Source organism: Osmerus mordax, chromosome 9 (genome assembly GCF_038355195.1).
Source record: "Osmerus mordax isolate fOsmMor3 chromosome 9, fOsmMor3.pri, whole genome shotgun sequence".
Classification (NCBI taxonomy): domain Eukaryota; kingdom Metazoa; phylum Chordata; class Actinopteri; order Osmeriformes; family Osmeridae; genus Osmerus; species Osmerus mordax.
In genome coordinates, this window is record NC_090058.1 from 8,416,307 (window position 1) to 8,434,157 (window position 17,851).

The 17,851-nt window shown below is 41.6% G+C and overlaps 2 protein-coding genes across 3 annotated transcripts; one reads left to right on the forward strand and one right to left on the reverse strand.

Annotated features, from left to right (window-relative positions):
- Positions 1 to 4,163: 4,163 nt before the first annotated feature.
- Positions 4,164 to 4,982, reverse strand: LOC136948897 (histone H2B-like). Its single transcript, XM_067243022.1, has one exon. The coding sequence runs from the start codon at positions 4,980 to 4,982 to the stop codon at positions 4,608 to 4,610; it is 375 nt and encodes a 124-aa protein (XP_067099123.1). The 3' UTR covers positions 4,164 to 4,607.
- A 1,395-nt stretch (positions 4,983 to 6,377) lies between these two features.
- Positions 6,378 to 17,246, forward strand: rragd (ras-related GTP binding D). 2 transcript variants are annotated; one of them, XM_067243020.1, is made up of 8 exons: positions 6,378 to 6,551; positions 7,789 to 8,081; positions 9,115 to 9,314; positions 9,780 to 9,894; positions 11,788 to 11,930; positions 14,335 to 14,483; positions 16,213 to 16,350; positions 16,432 to 17,246. In XM_067243020.1, the coding sequence occupies exons 1-8, from the start codon at positions 6,413 to 6,415 to the stop codon at positions 16,512 to 16,514; spliced, it is 1,260 nt and encodes a 419-aa protein (XP_067099121.1). In that variant the 5' UTR covers positions 6,378 to 6,412; the 3' UTR covers positions 16,515 to 17,246. The 2 variants fall into 2 exon arrangements, with proteins under 2 accessions (XP_067099121.1, XP_067099122.1); XM_067243021.1 differs by having other exon boundaries at positions 6,431 to 6,551; positions 7,735 to 8,081.
- Positions 17,247 to 17,851: the final 605 nt, after the last annotated feature.

The following is a 17,851-nucleotide window of genomic DNA, read 5'->3' on the forward strand; positions in this document are numbered from 1 at the left end:
GCGAGACAGCGAGAGAGAGAGAGACCCAGAGACAGAGGGCAATGGCGGGAGGAGGCAAAGACTCAGACAATTCTCTTCCAACTCATGCTTGCAAGTTTTGAAAAGAGCTGTTGCCCAGCGGGTAGAGAGAGGTGCAGTGTGATGGTTCTTTGTCATCGGGCCAGGTCTATTCACTGGCTACTCCTCTATTGTCCCCCTGCGTCTTTGAGTGGAATCGTCAAGGCTGAAGCATGGGTCTATATTTAACCACTGTGCTCAATGCCTCAGTCATTTAGCAGCTGGGCCATTGAACAGCTAGCTGGTTGGGCTGACTGCTAGGCTAACTCTCCTCTCATTCCACCTTTAAGACAGCTGAGCCATGCCATTCCACCCTCGGTGTCATGAAGTCAGAGAGCAGCAGTGACCACCAAAACATGAAGGGAGTACAAGAAACTACCAGTTGCTGTGTGGATCAAGATAGAGGTTGCCCGAATGTCTGGGACCTTGGTGGCAGTTGTGACATCTGACTGGGCAGCAAATGCAGGTTTAACCTTACTAGCCCATTAAGCTAATTTAATCCTCCTGTTATGTTTTTTTCTCTTAAAAATGTATTTTATTTAATCTTATTGTGATATGGTTCCATGACTTTGTACCACACATGGCATCTGAACCCACAAAATAAAAGTTGATAAAAAAGACCTAACACAACATTTGGTGATAATATTACTATGGATTTATAATCAGCTACGATGGGGCGATCATTTTGGACCGGGAACAGATAATTACTTAACATGAAATAAACAGGAAGGTTAAAAGTTGCATTGTTCCAGTGTTAATGGGGATGACTGGATATTTAACTAGTGTCTGGCATGCGATTGAAACTCTGGAGTCGAGAATCTCAATAAGAGTTGAGATCCATAATCAGCAAACAATTCAACGAATACTTTTCTTGGGTCTAGATATCAGTATGAGGGACTCATCATCACCAAAGCAGGGAAACTAAGGAAACAAGACTCACATAAACAAAAGCAGAATCAATCCGCTCCCACTCACATAGTTTCACAGGCATAGTCACTCACTCCCCATGTGAGTCCCTCTGTGTTGCATCACAGCAGAGCCTTAACAACAGCTCTGTTCACACAGCACAGGACTGTGGGTGTGGAACTCATCGTAGACACACTCACACACATACACACACGCACACACTCACTGCAGTACTTCTTCTGTGTTGCTCTTCAGTTTCTAATGCTCCTTCTCACACTCATTTCACTAGCTTCCACTTGATACCTGAGTCGTCAGGTAACTCAAGGACACAGAGCCTCCCTGTTGCCCTCTGCCACTCAGAGTGAATTACCCCCCAACACAAAGCTTAATTGTTTGACAGACCCTTTCTTTTCCAAAAAATGACGTCACCCATCATATGTGGTATCACAGAGGACGATCTCTCCAAACTGAGGTCAGAACTAGTATATTTTGATTGAATGTCATAATTCCCACACCCAGTATGAGGTCATGTGGTTAGAATCAAGTGAGGACAGGACTGTTATGTTTGCAGTCTGTATTTAGACCCTTGGGATGGTAGTTTTATTCCAGCCAGTGGGCCCTATGGTTGCTGTGCTTTACTAGAAGGCCTACTGTTCCCACACTAGCCCAGTGTCTGAAATAGAGAGTTTGAATAATAGGAGGGAAAAGCGAAGGCAGATGGCAGACATGTAGCCTTGATAAATCTGTCATCAGTTTTCAAAAGGGATGAAACACAGTAGTTTTCAAATGAGACGGAAATCAGTGAAACTGAGAAGTATACATATTGGCAATGCGACTTGGCAATGCACAGCCAACTATGATTTTTCACCTCATTTTCAGTCTTAGCAGCCCTCCCTTGCTAATTAGGTTGAACATACTGCCAGGGGTTTGCAAGCAGACACACACAAATGCACCACATTTTTGACACCATTGTGTCCTTCATTAGACACTACTCTAGAACAGAGTGGCACAGAGGTTCTGTCTAAAACAGACTTGCCATGATAACACTCCTGGCTCTTCTAGTAACACTGCAACATGTTCTCTACTCACTTCCTGTCTCCCTGAGATATCACCTCAGTTCTCCGGGGTTCCTTGTCAACCAGCAGTGCAAGAAGCCGGCTTCCTCCATGACGCTAATAATCTAAGTGCTGCTCGGACAGAGCGGGGTTAGAGGATGGAGGATAAGGATATAACACACTTTGTGGATGTTGTGTTCATTTCTAATAGGTTCAGGAGGCTCAGATAGATGTGGCTGCAGTCTGTTGTTATTTGTTCTAGCTCTACTGCCACCATGTGGACAGCAACTGGCACAACAATGGAAAAGGGCCTATTGCTTCATTTAGCGATAAAAATGTAGAACTCAATATAATTTAGAATAGTTCACGTGTTCAAGTTTTGTGTTTACGGTGATATTTTGATGGAAGTTGTTTAATGTCACTGTCATACATGCTTCCTCTTTGAAAGAATTACAGTAAGTATGTTGGTGTTTTTTTGTGATATTGCATTTAACATAATCATAATCTTAACGGAATATTCTCATTCTACAGTTTGATACTATAATTCTAGAGTTTAATTATGTTCATACAAATATACTTCTATTATGACCTCACGTGGTCCAGATGTAAAATTGATGATATGATGTCAATGTTCAACACTATTACTTTTTTACTGCAGCACACTTTATCCAAATACTTCTAATACATGCAAGTATGAATTCCTTGGACTATTTAAAAATAAATGAGAACTACCAGGATGACAATTGTAAGATATTATCTATGTCTAATGAAATGTATAATTTTAAGTCGGTTTTCCAGTCTGTTTTGTTAGAGTAAAGAAAAAGAGGTCGCTTTTGAATGGTGATAGCCTTTTGTCTGATGGTAACATTTTTTCTGACAGCTGTAGCCTGTCCAGTTTTCCAGCCTGAGGTGGTGTTGGACATTTTCATCCCCTTCTCTGAAGAGGTGATCCACCAAAGCTTTTCAGAGGAAAACTCCCCAGGTAAGAGTTTTCTGTCAAATATGGTCATGTGCAGCTCTCACTGGCTATGTCTCTGTCAGAAACACACTTGCTATCTTGTGTTTAGAAAAAAACCTTTTCTGAAGCTAACCTAGTTCTCTTCCACCAACAGAGCCTGAGATACAGGTTTCTTTCACAAGCATCCCACATTTCCACAGCATTGGTGATCATGCCAGCCTCAATGTCAATGACCTGGAGGTCCAACTCCATCAGGCGGGCACCCAGCACTTTCAAGCCGACTTTCTACTGTGGGTCTCGGACCTGTACGTTGGCATGGCAAGCCAATGTGCCCATTGCCAGAGCCAGTGTGCTAGCCTGGAAGCCCTCCAGGGGCATCTGTTGGAGAGCTGGCAGCAGGATGGGCAGTGTAGCCACCTCTACAAAACCCTGTTGCTCATCTGTCCTCCCATGCAGCCAGGAGTTCCTGCAGCTGGAGAGCACTACCAGAGAGCCGGGACCCAGCCAGGAACCAGCCAGCCCCTGAGGGGACAGGAAGAGAGACAGCCTAGGATCTCTAAGAGAAGAGGCAGACATGATCACATAATGTACTGCTCTCCTTACAGGAAGAAGAAAGTTCTACACCCACAGAATGAAGGGAGAGAGGACCAAAGCTCAAAAAAGGACCGTAGCAGCTTGAGTCCTCTGCCTGGCCCTAGCCTGTGTTGGAGTAGAGAGGCTGAGCACAGCCTCAGGGAGGACTGTAGGAGGCCCAGTCCCCAGCCCAGCCAACCTGGCAGAGGGGAGCAGGAGAGGCAGTCTGTGCCCTCCAGGAAGATATCCACCCAAAACACCACTACGACCAAGCAGCGCAGGAAAGAGGAGCTTGATGAGGAGTATGACATTGTCGTCCCCGGACGGAAGCGAATTAGGAAGTCTAAACACCTGAAGCCATAGCAGTTTTATTAACCTGGACACGGAAGTGTTAAAAGATCTCTAAGCAGTTGTGCAAGCATGAGGTTCAGCTCCTACCGGTGAGGAAGAAATTTCCAAAGGGTAGAGCCAAGATGCTGATTTAAAAAAATAATAATTATGGGCTTTTTTTGTTGCATTTGAAAAAAAAAAAAAAAAACAATACTGTTGCATCCGATTTACTGAGAATGCAATTGAAATACCAGGTGATATGTATACTACAAAATCATCTCTAATATTGAGTTGATTCAGTTTAAAGTTGATGCACATTTCTGAACACAGCTAAACTGTAGATGAAGCTCATTCTGCTGTTGTCTTCGTTGCCACCCGATGGTAAATAATCGCTACCCTGGCAATATTCTTGTATCGTTTTCTGAATATTATTGTAAAAGTAGAATACCTAACCAGGCAGGTTAGAGCTTTGACAACTGGAGGCCATTTTAGGCCCTTCCACCCCCACCCTGACCCCCCCATTTACGAAATAAGAAAATAATTGTGGTTCCACCAGTGTTTAAGTGTGTAACGTCAGTTCAATTAGTACCTCCCTTGAGCGTACTGAATCATATTAGCAAGACAAGGCGTGGGCGACCGTTTGAGTTGCGGAACACAATGGAACTGTTCTTGTAAGGTAAAAGTGGGTGGCTCTTAAAAGAGCCTTTGGGTGTAGTTTATAGGAGAATTTACTTAGAGCTGGTATACTTCGTCACTGCCTTAGTACCTTCGGACACGGCGTGCTTTGCCAGCTCACCTGGGAGCAGCAAACGCACAGCGGTCTGGATTTCCCTGGAGGTGATGGTTGAGCGCTTGTTGTAGTGAGCCAAGCGACAGGACTCTCCGGCAATGCGCTCAAAGATGTCGTTGACAAAGGAATTCATGATCCCCATCGCCTTCGAAGAGATACCGGTATCGGGGTGAACCTGCTTCAGAACCTTATAAACGTAGATGGCATAACTTTCCTTCCTGGACTTTCTGCGTTTCTTCCCGCTTTTTGCTGTTGTCTTCGTAACTGCTTTCTTGGAGCCCTTCTTGGGCGCGGACTTTGCTGGCTCTGGCATTGTTAGATCTCGGTGCTACTCAAAAACAGAAGTGCCAGTGCGCGCTCTTATCTGCTATATATAGGGAGGGTATGCAAATGAGGAGGCAAAACTGCTACCACTGAGCTGGTCGAAACCTTTCCTTCGCCAAAACATTGAAATACGCATGCGCCGGAGGTCCTGCCTCCTCTATTTTCCCATTTCACAGTCCTGTCAAGCCAAACTCGGAGTCTTTCGTTAGTTTAGAGAAATGTACAGTGCATGCTGTTGGCTTTAGTCTCCTGAGGGGGAAAATGGTTTTAAAATGTTTTATATGCTTGGCAATGTGCATCTTAACTTAATGAATTAAACTTGTAGCCTTAAACGCCTGGGACACTGGCTGCGAAGCGCCCTGAAGAGCCACGATGGGCTACGAATGGCGCAATAAGGCTGTTCACACCATCTATGGTTCACACTAGACGCGCATTTATCCGCGCCGGTGTAGTGCCAAGGCACATATCCCCGCCAGGATTTGCATCAGCCTGAGATAATATGGAGATGTCTGCTCTTTTCTAGCAAAAGTTACAGAGGGGATACACATTATATCAGGCCGTTTTTTCACCTTATATAATGTGTACCCCCTCCCCGAACATGCAAAGGGTCTGTCCTGCCATCATGTGTGTTATTGTCTGTGTTTTATGGGTCACAATGAACAACCTGACATAATATGGAGATGTCTGCTCTTTTCTATCCAAAGTTACAGAGGGGATACACATTATTCCATTTAAGAGGTGAATTCGAAGTGCAGCAGTTAAACTTTAAGTGCCTGTCACCTATTTTTTTCTTTTCTTATGGGAAAATACTTTTCTTATGGGACACAAAGCATAAAGGATGCACTCACCAGCTAGTAAGGGAAGGATGACGGTCAAGAGAGGTAAGGCTTACAATAAAACTGTTGGCCTGTGAGAGCTGAACCATTAGGCACTCCTGAACGTTGGCCCGTGGCCATGATCCAAACAGATCCATCTCTGCTCTACCAATGTGACTAAACCGGCTACAAATAATATGGAGCAGGCCCCCGGTCACTTCCAAATAAAAACACATGCATGTGCGTGTGCATTAAAACACCATAGCCTACTGGCCCCAGCTTGCACTGGTCCCAGCTGAGTAGTCTACAAACTATTGCATATATTTTAATAACATGTAGCCTGTAGGCTAGTGGTTCAGCAATGGACGGAGGATTATATCAAGTCGAAAATTCAGTCTCTGTCACCTGAGAACTCATTTGGTCCGTCTAATATTTCTGAAAGCTGTGGATTGTTGAAGTGTTCTGCGAGTTCTCTAGCGGGCGGATTGGTATGCAAGTCCGCTTGAGTGGAGGAAAAGGGGGGTGAAAGTTCATAATGGTTCATACATATCAGGTGACAATGTGAAAAAGTTGGGCAGCGTCAACGGCTTAAAAACTTTTCAAAATGACAAGTGAGGGGATTGCAAAGTATGGCGAGGAGGACGATGGGGACGCTGAGGCTTTGGCAGCGGGATACTACGACGATGACGACGATTTTGAGACATTTACTGACGGAGATCTTGATTGTAGCTGCGAAGATGGAGGTATGAACCTTTAAATCTCACGAGGAAGGTCATACAATGTAGCAAATGATAAGTAGCCGAACCATTGCGAGCTTGTTGTGATTGCCCTTATATTTTAAAACCGAGTCGAATGGAGGCTGACGTAATTTATATGTTTTACCTTCTGTTTTAAAGAATTGCAAGACATAATTTGAATACTGCCAATGGGTGCCTCGTGACAAAAGTTGGGCTAGTATTTCCCTCATACTACTTAAATTACAGGCTCGAGATGGCGTTAACACTGTAACATGCAGTTTGTGGGCGTTGTGTTGTGCTCATAGACTGTAATGTGCTCTACCATAAATGGAACCATTGGTCAGTGAAGTGATGCAAGGAGTAGGGCTATTAGCCCTGCACAATTAGTAATCTCAGTCTGTGTACATGTTACACACTTCATTTAATACTTGAAAATATGGACTAATATTTTAGTGGTTGCCCTTGGATTAAGTGGTTGCCCTTTGATTAAGTGAACTATTATTGACTTTCAATATCACATTTGCAATAAGAGAGGCATGGTGAATATGTGCTCAGTGACAAAACATGACACAAACTGCCAGTGTCACATGACCACTGTGTTATAGTTTTGTTTATTTGTTTATTCCGTGTTTACCATTTGACAACTCAAGTGCATCACAGGGCAAAATGTGTTATTGAATCAGAATGTGTTTAGAGTTCCGCAGGAAGAGTGGGTGAGATTTGCAAAGGGTTACTAGCTGAACTTTTATTTTCAGCATTTTGGTTCAGAGAATGGTTTTTAGTGTTCTAGCAATGGTGAAAAACTATGCAGAAGCTGAAGATGGCTGTAGAATAGGCCATCGCCAAATAATGTTGCACCTGGTGATTCCATGAGTTGCAGACTTCAGTCGTTGCATTTAATATACTGTATGCAACAATGTACTACATATGACAACTATAATTAGCATATTTTCCCTATCCCAAACTGCATAGTGTTCTTTTAAAAGGTGTTGTAATCTCTACAAGTTGAAACCAAAATGTATGAAAAATGTGTGCACTTGTACAACTTCTGAATTGTTTGATTATAGATCTAATTATGTGGAGTACAGAGGAAAGTCAAGAAATACAAATGTCTTTGTTCCAACCATTATGGTGGACTCTGTATGTTTGCCTCATACCTAGATACTAAACTACATACTTTCTTGCTCAGAATCTCCAACCGAGAGTTAGTCAGGCCTAACCCGCCCCCACCCCTCCCCCCCAGTATTCAGCGAGGACCCCCTGAGCGGGGAGGTGAAGCCGCGTATCCTGCTGATGGGCCTGCGACGTAGCGGCAAGTCCTCCATCCAGAAAGTGGTCTTCCACAAGATGTCTCCCAATGAGACTCTGTTCCTGGAGAGCACAAACAAGATCTGCCGCGAGGATGTCTCCAACAGCTCTTTTGTTAGCTTCCAGATCTGGGACTTCCCTGGACAGATTGACTTTTTTGACCCCACCTTTGATTACGAGATGATTTTCCGAGGCACAGGCGCGCTCATCTTTGTAATTGACTCGCAGGTGAGGGGCATGTTAAAGGGGTGGGCAGGGTGTTGGATGAGTGTTGTTTAAGTTGTGTAAATATGTTTTTTGGCAAATTTATGGTACAAAATAAGTGCAATGACCATTGAAACTGGATGTTTTTGCTAATCAGTTGAAAATGTGTTACAAAAACTGACCCTACAAAAACTCACACCTTTCCCTCTTCATGAAATAGGTTACATCTTTAAAAAAACACAACAATATCGGGCACCCTGGTGGCTGACCAGTTAAGAGTGTGTACCACGTATCACTATTCCAATTCAGTAAATATATGAAAAGCATCTAAAGCCCTTAAGATATAAAAAAGAAACACAATATAGTATGATAACTTGTTGCATCTGTGCATCCGACATTGCACTTTTAAAATGCAAGTTCGCTCTGGTCTCTGTTGTGGTGCTTTTCTCTTTGATAAAACACAAGCATCTCACTTTGAGCTTCAACAAAAATAAATACATATTTATATATTCCTTTTCATTGTGCTTCCTGTGAGACAGCATAAGTATTTTGTATTAAAATGAAGAACTTTTTTCTCATACATATAATTGATCATTTCATTTAAATATTCACGTAAAAATATTCCCTTGCACTTTACCACTTTCAAACCCAAGTTTGTCCTCAAAACTGTGTTTGTAAGGGTCAGATCTGATTTAGATGACGTGATGGGTTGTGTAATCCTACCTGCTAGTTAGAGACTGGTGTCCCCGTCACATCTACAGGTGTGCTGGGCGCTACACTGCTCTAATAATGCATCCATCCTCTTTAGAAGCACTGACTTTATTTGACAGGATTTTTACTGGCAATGTTGATAAGCATAATTGTTTCAAGGATCTGATTTCTTCCATTCAATTCCCTTTATTGATTTCAAGGGAAATTCCAGACATATTCAGAAGGAAATTCCAGGAAGGGTGCATAGAATATCATAAACACCACCATAGATGTGGCATCATTGAAAAGAGAAGAGAACCAGCTGCTGCCAGAATAACCAGACTGTGTTTTCTTGTTTCCCCGCTAGGATGACTATGTGGAGGCTTTGAGTCGTCTTCATCTGACCGTCACTCGGGCTTACAAGGTCAACCCAGAAATCAACTTTGAGGTGTTCATCCACAAAGTGGACGGTCTCTCAGATGACCACAAGATAGAGAAGCAGAGGGACATCCACAAACGGGCTAACGATGACTTGGCGGATGCAGGACTGGAGAAGATACATTTGAGGTGAGCTGGGGCTGTTTCTGGCCATTATGGTTGAAGGTTGAAGGGGTAGTTATGAATAGTATGTGTCTACTCACACTGTATACTGCCTATTCATCAAATTAGAACCAAATAAGACCAAGTAGTTCGACAAAAACAATTCTCAATGCTTGCAAACTGATATTTCTTTCAAATAGCCTCTTACCTTAGGGACAGTTCCCCATAAAATCTAAAATACTTTTTTCTACTTTCTGTGTTTCTGATTTTGGGGTGAACTATTGCTGTTGTTACTTTTTATTGCTGGTGCCACTTTCTGGTATTTTTAAATTTTTTCTTTTTGTATTTTTATTCCTACCATGTGGCTGTTGCCTTGCCTTGTACACAAAATGACATGTGCTATAATGTGCATATGACAAATAAATGTATTTTACTTTAACCTGTCCCTTTATAATCTGTAGTAAAATCCTATTACCCCCAACCCCCTTCCAGCTTCTACCTGACCAGCATCTACGACCACTCCATATTCGAGGCCTTCAGTAAGGTGGTCCAGAAACTCATACCCCAGTTGCCCACCTTGGAGAACCTGCTGAACATCTTCATATCTGTGAATACAGTACACATGCCCAACATGAGCCCCACCACACCTTCCAAACACCACCTCAGAATTTAGCCAACCAATTGCTTCAATTATATGACAAAGTTATAAATATAGTATAACGCCTAGATCGCTAATGACTTTAAGTGTAAATGACCTTGTCCATAAAATGCAATTACATTTTGCACTTAGGTATACAGTCAGTAGGTGGCAGTAAGGTGTAATAAATGATGGGACTTGAGGTGGAGTTTGAGTGCAGTACACAAGCAATCTGTTTATAGATACATATATAGATACATATATAGCATTAAACAAAGAAAGCTATTCTCTGGGTTCTGTATACAGCAATCAAGCGGTTTCCAACCTGTTTCCTGGAGAGCTATTTTCCTGTGGGTTTTCACTCCAACACATGAGCACATTTAATTCTAATAACTATCTGGTTAATGTGTTGAATCAGGTTAGTCAAAAGTTAAGTTGGAGCAGAAAACCTACAAGAAATTAGCTCACCAGGAACAGGGATGAAAAGCTCTTAGGAAACCTAATATATGTGGGGAATATCACAGGGGAGTCAGGTGGCTGAGCGGTGAGGGAATCGGGCTAGTAATCCAAAGGTTGCCAGTTCGATTCCCGGTCATGCCAACTGACGTTGTGTCCTTGGGCAAGGCACTTCACCCTACTTGCTTCGGGGAAAATGTCCCTGTACTTACTGTAAGTCGCTCTGGATAAGAGCGTCTGCTAAATGACTAAATGTAAATGTAAATATGTGTTTATTCAGTTGAGTCCATTGAAAATACTGATTTTCTATTCTCAAGTACTTTGATGTTCTTCACACCGTAAATATGTAATTGTGTCTTGAGTTCAGTGAAGGCAGTTCGACTTTCAGCTTCACTAGTTAGCATTCACAGCTAGCACACTTAGCAAATGTATTAGCGAAAATAGTCTTACCTCAGTGGAGTCACACTATAATGAGAGGTCAAGTTCCAAAATACAAGCACCATAGAGATAATGAAAGTCAGTGCAAAGATAATTACATGCTGTCGTATCAGAAACATAGTCTCCGTTATAATGGACCCAGTCCATTATATCTACATTTATTCAGTGTACAATCTTATTTATTACATTGTTTGATGACGTGGAAAAGACCTTGAAAATCTTAACTCTCATGGGAGTTTCAAAGAAAGTATAGTTCTGATCAATAAATATTTTCATCCATGAGTGAAATACATTTTATAATAATCTCAAAGACCATACTGCTAATCTAAGTAGGCAAAAATTCTGCTCTTAATGAACAAAACAGAAAGCACTTTTCGTTGCATTTTAATCATACAGTGGAATTTCATATAGGCTTTGCTCATATAGTTAGTCATACAGACGTCAGAGACACTTAAGTACATCACAATACATCTGCAATGTGTCATGGAGCACATGCTAATATCCATAGCCATATGGACAAATTCGGATTCAAGTTCGGAGTAGATTCTAGTTAATGGAAAAATAAGAGAAACTCAGGGCTTCATTCCCAAGCCGACTCTCAGGAGCTGAGCTTATGTAAATTTAATTGCAAGTGTTGTGAATTTATGAGGGCGGATAGGGCCCTGGATGACCTTGATAGCAAGATGGAAGTGAAGGAATCTCAGCTGGAGTCCTTTTATAAAAGAAAAAAAAGTTTCTTCCTTCAGCTTTCTCAATCTCTCACTTTTTCCCTCTATACCCTCTCCATATCTTATCACTGCTTTTCTTGCTGTCTTTCTCTTAATCTCTTTTGCTCTCTCTCTGTTTCTCCATCTGTGTGTCTTTCTTAATTTGCTCTCTTGTTACTTCTTTAACTTTTTCTTGTTCTTTTTCTTTTACTCACCTCTCTCTCTCTCTCTCTCTCTCTCTCTCTCTCTCTCTCTCTCTCAGAACTCGGGCATCGAGAAGGCCTTCCTCTTTGACGTGGTCAGCAAGATCTACATAGCAACAGATAGCAGCCCAGTGGACATGCAGACCTACGAGCTGTGCTGTGACATGATCGATGTGGTCATCGACATCTCCTGCATCTACGGGTGAGCAAGGCGACTTCACCAATGCCCCAACTCCATCCACATGATCTTGAAATGTCAGAATCCCCAGCTTTTCCTTCTACCTGAAGTCATATCCACCCCTCTGATTATATATGGAATATCCCCTGGAATTATTCCCTTAAATCCTTTGCTGATGAAAAGTAAACCTTTTGCTCCATTTAAAACCCATGATGTTCTTGAATCCACTGCATTGTCCATGGTGTGCTCTCTCCCTTCAATCTCTCTCCAGCTGAGAATGTAATTAGGCCTCTAATATAGATGCACCTCCCTGTTTCAACCGCTCTCGTTGACTTTCACTTCTTTGAGAGAAAAAAAGTTCCAGTGCTCAAACGTCCAGTTGTTGTATCATCCCCAACTATGCTAGCTGTTGACAATGGTGAGTGCTAAAAAGCTTTTTATAACAAGGGAAGGAGATGATAGAGGACTGCAATTAAAACTTAAGAAACCACTCACGGCAACTTTGAGAAAGACAATTAGTTGCTAAACCCCCAAAAAACATATTTTGCTGCTTTGGAGTCCTGTTGCCAGGACACCAGACCGGAACAGCAGCTTAAATCACACCTCCTCACAGCCTTCATGGTCCTCATCCCGCTTCTCGTCGGAACAAAATGTACATCACTATCTGCCAAATGTTGGAATTTCTGCACCGACCCTTCCTTCCTTGTAGCCATTAGGGGATGTAAACAAGTTGAGGTCACCCACTCCAATGTCCATTTCACGCCCTCGGGGCCCATCGACCTTAACTCGACCCAGCCTTCCTCTATGTCGTGGCACTGTGGTCCGCTGGCTCTGCAAGCGGGCTGGCTGCACAGCTGGGGGTTGTGGGGGTCTGGGATGGAAGTAGGCCAAACAGAGCCTCAGGTGAATGAGTTTTTAACCTCGACAGCTGTTGAAGGGCCATGGGCATCAACTAATGAAGTTATATTAGGGCACCGACACACTCTAGATGGGCTCATGTTATGTTGTATGAGTGAGCAAGAGAGAGAGAAGGTAAGAGTGAGATATGATATTGTGTGTGTGCATGTTAATGTGTGTGTGTGTTGAATTGTAATGTTGTGTGTATGTGCTGTCAATATGCTTGTCCAAATTGATTAGAAGTGGTCCTAATTTATTGAAAGTTGCCATCATTATCATGACAATGCAGTTTAGTTATTAACATTAATTAGAGGGTTTAGCAAATGGAATATTTTACACCTCATTTGGTTCACAAGGCCCCTCTTATGTGAACAACTTGGCATGCAAATCACTTAGCATCCTTCAATGGCAAAGCAATGTCCCATGGCCACCAGAATTAATATCCTTTCCCTATCCATGGCAATTCCACCCTTGTTCGAGAATTATCTTGCTCTTTTCATAAATGATAAATACAAGCTGTGTAATGGGTCAGGGAAATGTAGCTCTCTTTTTTTAAATCGGTGAAATGCAGGAACTATTCTTAGCTTGCATATGCCCATTGCATTCCGCCCCAAAGCCCATGAAAGCATGGGATTAAGTCAGGGCTTTTATTCATTTTGATAATTACCATTTGATCCGTCATCTGTTGCTATAACAATGTTTCTTTTTCTTGTGTGCTATTTTTTAACGAACAGTTTTTTTCAATTAATGTAACAGGTATGAATATATTTTCGTTTTGAAATGCCAATATCTATTGTCATTAAAGTATGACATTTCCTTCCAGTTGTCATGGATAAGATGTATATTGTCCTTTAAAAATAACTTTAAATTAAATATGCAGCTTTGAGTTGCACCTTGTGAAGTTTGACTTGTTCAGGTGTGCCTAAGAATATGCAGATCTTAATGTACCTACCTCTCAAAAGCAAGTGGGTGGATTTGTGCCCTCATTGATTATATATTTTGTGTTGCGAACATTGAGGCCAACACTTCATTTCGTCTCATCCATTCCCAGTCATCTCCCCTAACAAGAATGACCCAGTTTCACAAGTTAAGAGAATTATTGTCTTTGGAGGGTGATATTCTCACAATAGTTCATACTGTAACTAGGAATATTCTCAAGGGAAAATAAAAAAACATTGAGAAGATTCTGAATTTGAGTGAGTTTGGATAATGGAGTGCTCTTCTATATAACGAGAAGAATAAAACTTTGTCTTTTGAATAAAAATCCAATGGAAGATGTCCCTTCCATTTCAGTGTTCTCATCTTTCTGATGTAATTAAAATGAAGATAATACATTATTATCAACAACCACAACCTTTATAAGAACCATGGTATCCAGTCCACCTGTTCCAGCGCCGGAATATTAATTCAAACTAATTATTCTAATAATCAGCCTCCCCTCTCTCTTCCTTCCTTCCTTCCTTCCTTCCTTCCTTCCTTCCTTCCTTCCTTCCTTCCTTCCTTCCATCCATCCATCCATCCATCCATCCAGTCTCACAGGTGAGGAGGCAGGCCAGCCCTATGATAAGGAGTCCATGGCCATCATCCACCTCAACAACACCACGGTCATGTACCTGAAGGAGGTCACTAAGTTCCTGGCCCTGGTCTGCTTCCTCAGGGAGGAGAGCTTTGAGAGGAAAGGTCAGTATCAAGCCAGTGGAAGAGACTATTTTCAGAAGTCAATTTTCCAACATGTCTCTAGATTTAAGAGGAACAGGTTTAGGGTTCAAGTGTAGTTGACTGAAAGAATATGGTTATAATTAAGCCAGCTGAAGTTCATTGCTTTCAGTATGTGTGTATTTGTTTGTGTGTGTGTGTGTGTGCACGTGTGTGCACGTGTGTGCGTGCGTGTCTGAGAGAGTGAGATAAAGAATGAAAGATTACCGTAGCGACACACGTGTGTGCCACAGTCAGAGAGCCAATTCCTCCATGGGCACAATCTCTCGTTTGGTTTCCTCCCCCTCTTTTGACAGGCTTGGTACCTGTGATCAAAGGCGCCCCCCCCCCCCCTCCCTTTCAAGTGGTTAACTTGTCAATTCCTCCCCTGTGGAGATTGAGCCTCTGCAGTGGCGCAGGAAGCCCTGATACTGGAGCAGAGATGACAGACCTTATGTGACAAAAGAAAAAGTTGCTTTGAATGAAACCCCTTTCATGTCATATAGTGTACATGCAGGTGCAGTCTTGACACATACTTTGCATGTACTGTATGTACAATGGAGAAGTAACTATGTTGTGTTGTGTTTGGTCTCGATCGCAGTGATGTGTTGTGTCATGAGGGCATCCAGTTTATTAGCCATTATTTTCAACCAGGTGATGAGGAAGTCCGCTTTTAAAATAAAAACAGTGGCCTTTCCTTAAGACCGATTTAACTTGGGGGACCTTAAGAATAGGTCTTGTTCATGTTGTGATGGTCATCACATCACATATTGATAGACATTGCAGTAGCCTATGAGGCACCGCCCTGCCTTGTAGAACTCATTCAAGACATGCTGGCGACAAGGGGAATAAAAAATAAATTGTACTCGACATAGACAATGCAAGCAAAGCATGCGTATACTTTAGCATTTTCTTTGTTCTTAAACTCCATATGTATATGCCTAATATAGAAGTCATTTCAAGTACAAGTAACAACTTTTTATTTTATAACCTTTTGTCTTTGTTAGAAGACAGCATGTACAACTATTCACCAATTAGGCACAAAGTCATTCTGTCAAAACATCCAATGGGGTGCTAAAAGGCCACTGTAATTACCATGCATAGATTTAACTCATTAATGAATAGCTGAGGCACAAGACACAGCATGTTATACAAGTGATATCATAGTTATTTATACCCCCGAAAATAAAAGTTGTAAAGTTAAGAAAAGGAAAAATATTCAGTAAAAGACCATTACGCTCTTCGCATTAGCACTCTATTCCTTTGAAAAAAGTGCTCTCAGACAATTACTATTCAACCATGTTATTTTTAAACTCTGTTCACATAAAAGCCAGGGATCTCTTGGAATCTGATCAGTAGTACCCATATAGTACCCATGTTGCATGTGCTCCAGCATAAATAGAGATCCTCAGCTGTGATAGGGGGCTTAATCAAATGAATTGAACAAAAGACTTATCAATAGAAGCTAACATGAGTCCATTAGATATGAGACTTGCAAGAAGGCTGCATAGTAACGTGTGTCTGCCATGTTTTGGAAGTATTGTTTAGGATGTAATGGATAAAAATGAACATCACTGTGTCAGTGACATAAATTATTCTATGTGTATGGGATGAAAATGCGTTTTGGAAGTGTAACTTTATTTGACTTAGAATTACAGTATTTGGCTCCAGTTGCATACCAGTAACTCAGTCTATTTGTATAAAAAAAATTTAGGACTCATCGACTACAACTTCCACTGTTTCAAGAAAGCTATCCAGGAAGTGTTTGACGTTCGCGTGAGGGTGCAGAAGAACCGCAAGCTCCTGAGCCAGAGGAGGTGGAGCAAGCAGGCCACGCCCAATGGAGTCCTCGGTAACCCTCACTGAAAACCTCCCCTTGGTGATGCTACATGTCATTCATCCATGTTTATTTACCTGCATTCTGCTGTGATAGGTGATGATCTCTATCCTGCTGTTCTGGGGGTTTCTCACTGGCTCACCTGGTTCACTCTCAACCCCCACATGTTTGACGTCTGAAAAACTGATTGTCACAGTTGACTTTTATTAACCCATACTAAGGCAAGCTTGTGTTTTATAGTTTTATACATTTGAAGGACAAAATTACCCAATTGTATTTGTTACTGAGTCATTGTAAAAGTAATATGGATGGGTCTTTATAATAAAAAACTATCCAAGTAAAAGACTGAAATTAGCCATTCAGCACTTAAAGGAACCACTTTGCCAAAGGATGGCATCATACCAAAACGGAAAGCTCTTTGCATGTATCATGTATGTTGTGTTACAATTGATCAACATGTTTAAGCCATATGAATATTACTAAAATCTCCTGGTGTGTTGATAGATTTTCATGATAGTTTCTTCCATTGTTGTTTATCATGTAGTCACGCATTACATCAAGTGCCATCTGTAAGGATTTAGTTTATATGGTGCTTTATACACAGAAATTGTGTTATTCCTCGTTACCAAAGCTTAATGAACAGTAATTAGCCATGAATCATACATTTTAGTCAGACTCATGATTTCATGACAGTGATGTCACCCAGATGTCACAATAAAGTATATTTAATTGTTGCAAAACAATTCTATGCCTTGTTGACCTTTAAAGGGGTTTAGTCTGCCTTCATTAACCCCCCTCCACAAAAATGATTTTTTTACACCATTTTATTACTTTACAAATTTTACTGAAGCAATGTATTTATTTATTTGTTTATTTTGTTCAACAATAAAGTTGCATTTGTTTACACAGGAGTCTGGTGTCGGCCTTGATTACACCATTGATGTTAGCAAAGATAAACATTTCTCTACCAGTGCATTGCTGAACACCTCCTGTATGACTCGTGTACACTTCCAAGGACACTACAAAGATGAGCAATTTGAGATGCTTTTGAACAAGAAACATTCTAGCAATGTTCTACCTTGAAGTGCCTTGTCAAGCTGATGGTTTATTTTGAAAGGGTTCAAAACAGCTTTCGGCGATTAGACTAAAATGGCGGTGTGACAGTATAGTATTATCTTGTTGTACGTAAAAAGGTGTTGAGTGGACAGGTTTGAGTAGTGTTGCTCACACTTATTTAACTTTTTTGGTTTGTGGCTCAAACAACTCACTGAAATTGATTTACCCTAAATAACTTACATTGATAAGTCATGTTTCACTTCCTAAGGGCACAGTGATGTCTTGACAGCTCTGACATGAATATCCGTCAGATACAGAGGCATACTGAACACACACTGTAACACACACCTTGGGTGTCATCCCCCAGCATATTGTCTCCTCAGGTGGGGCACTGGTGGATGTGTGTGCATTTTCTGTGTGGGTGCCCATGCTAGGTCACCATGGGATTGCGTAACAGCTG

Excerpts from the sequence above, each read along its gene's own strand:
- LOC136948897 (XM_067243022.1), bottom strand. The coding sequence starts at position 4,982 with ATGCCAGAGCCAGCAAAGTCCGCGCCCAAGAAGGGCTCCAAGAAAGCA.
- rragd (XM_067243020.1), top strand. The coding sequence starts at position 6,413 with ATGACAAGTGAGGGGATTGCAAAGTATGGCGAGGAGGACGATGGGGAC. Across the intron at positions 6,552-7,788 it reads TTGTAGCTGCGAAGATGGAG|TATTCAGCGAGGACCCCCTG; the intron begins GTATGAACCTTT and ends CCTCCCCCCCAG. Across the intron at positions 9,315-9,779 it reads CTGGAGAAGATACATTTGAG|CTTCTACCTGACCAGCATCT; the intron begins GTGAGCTGGGGC and ends ACCCCCTTCCAG.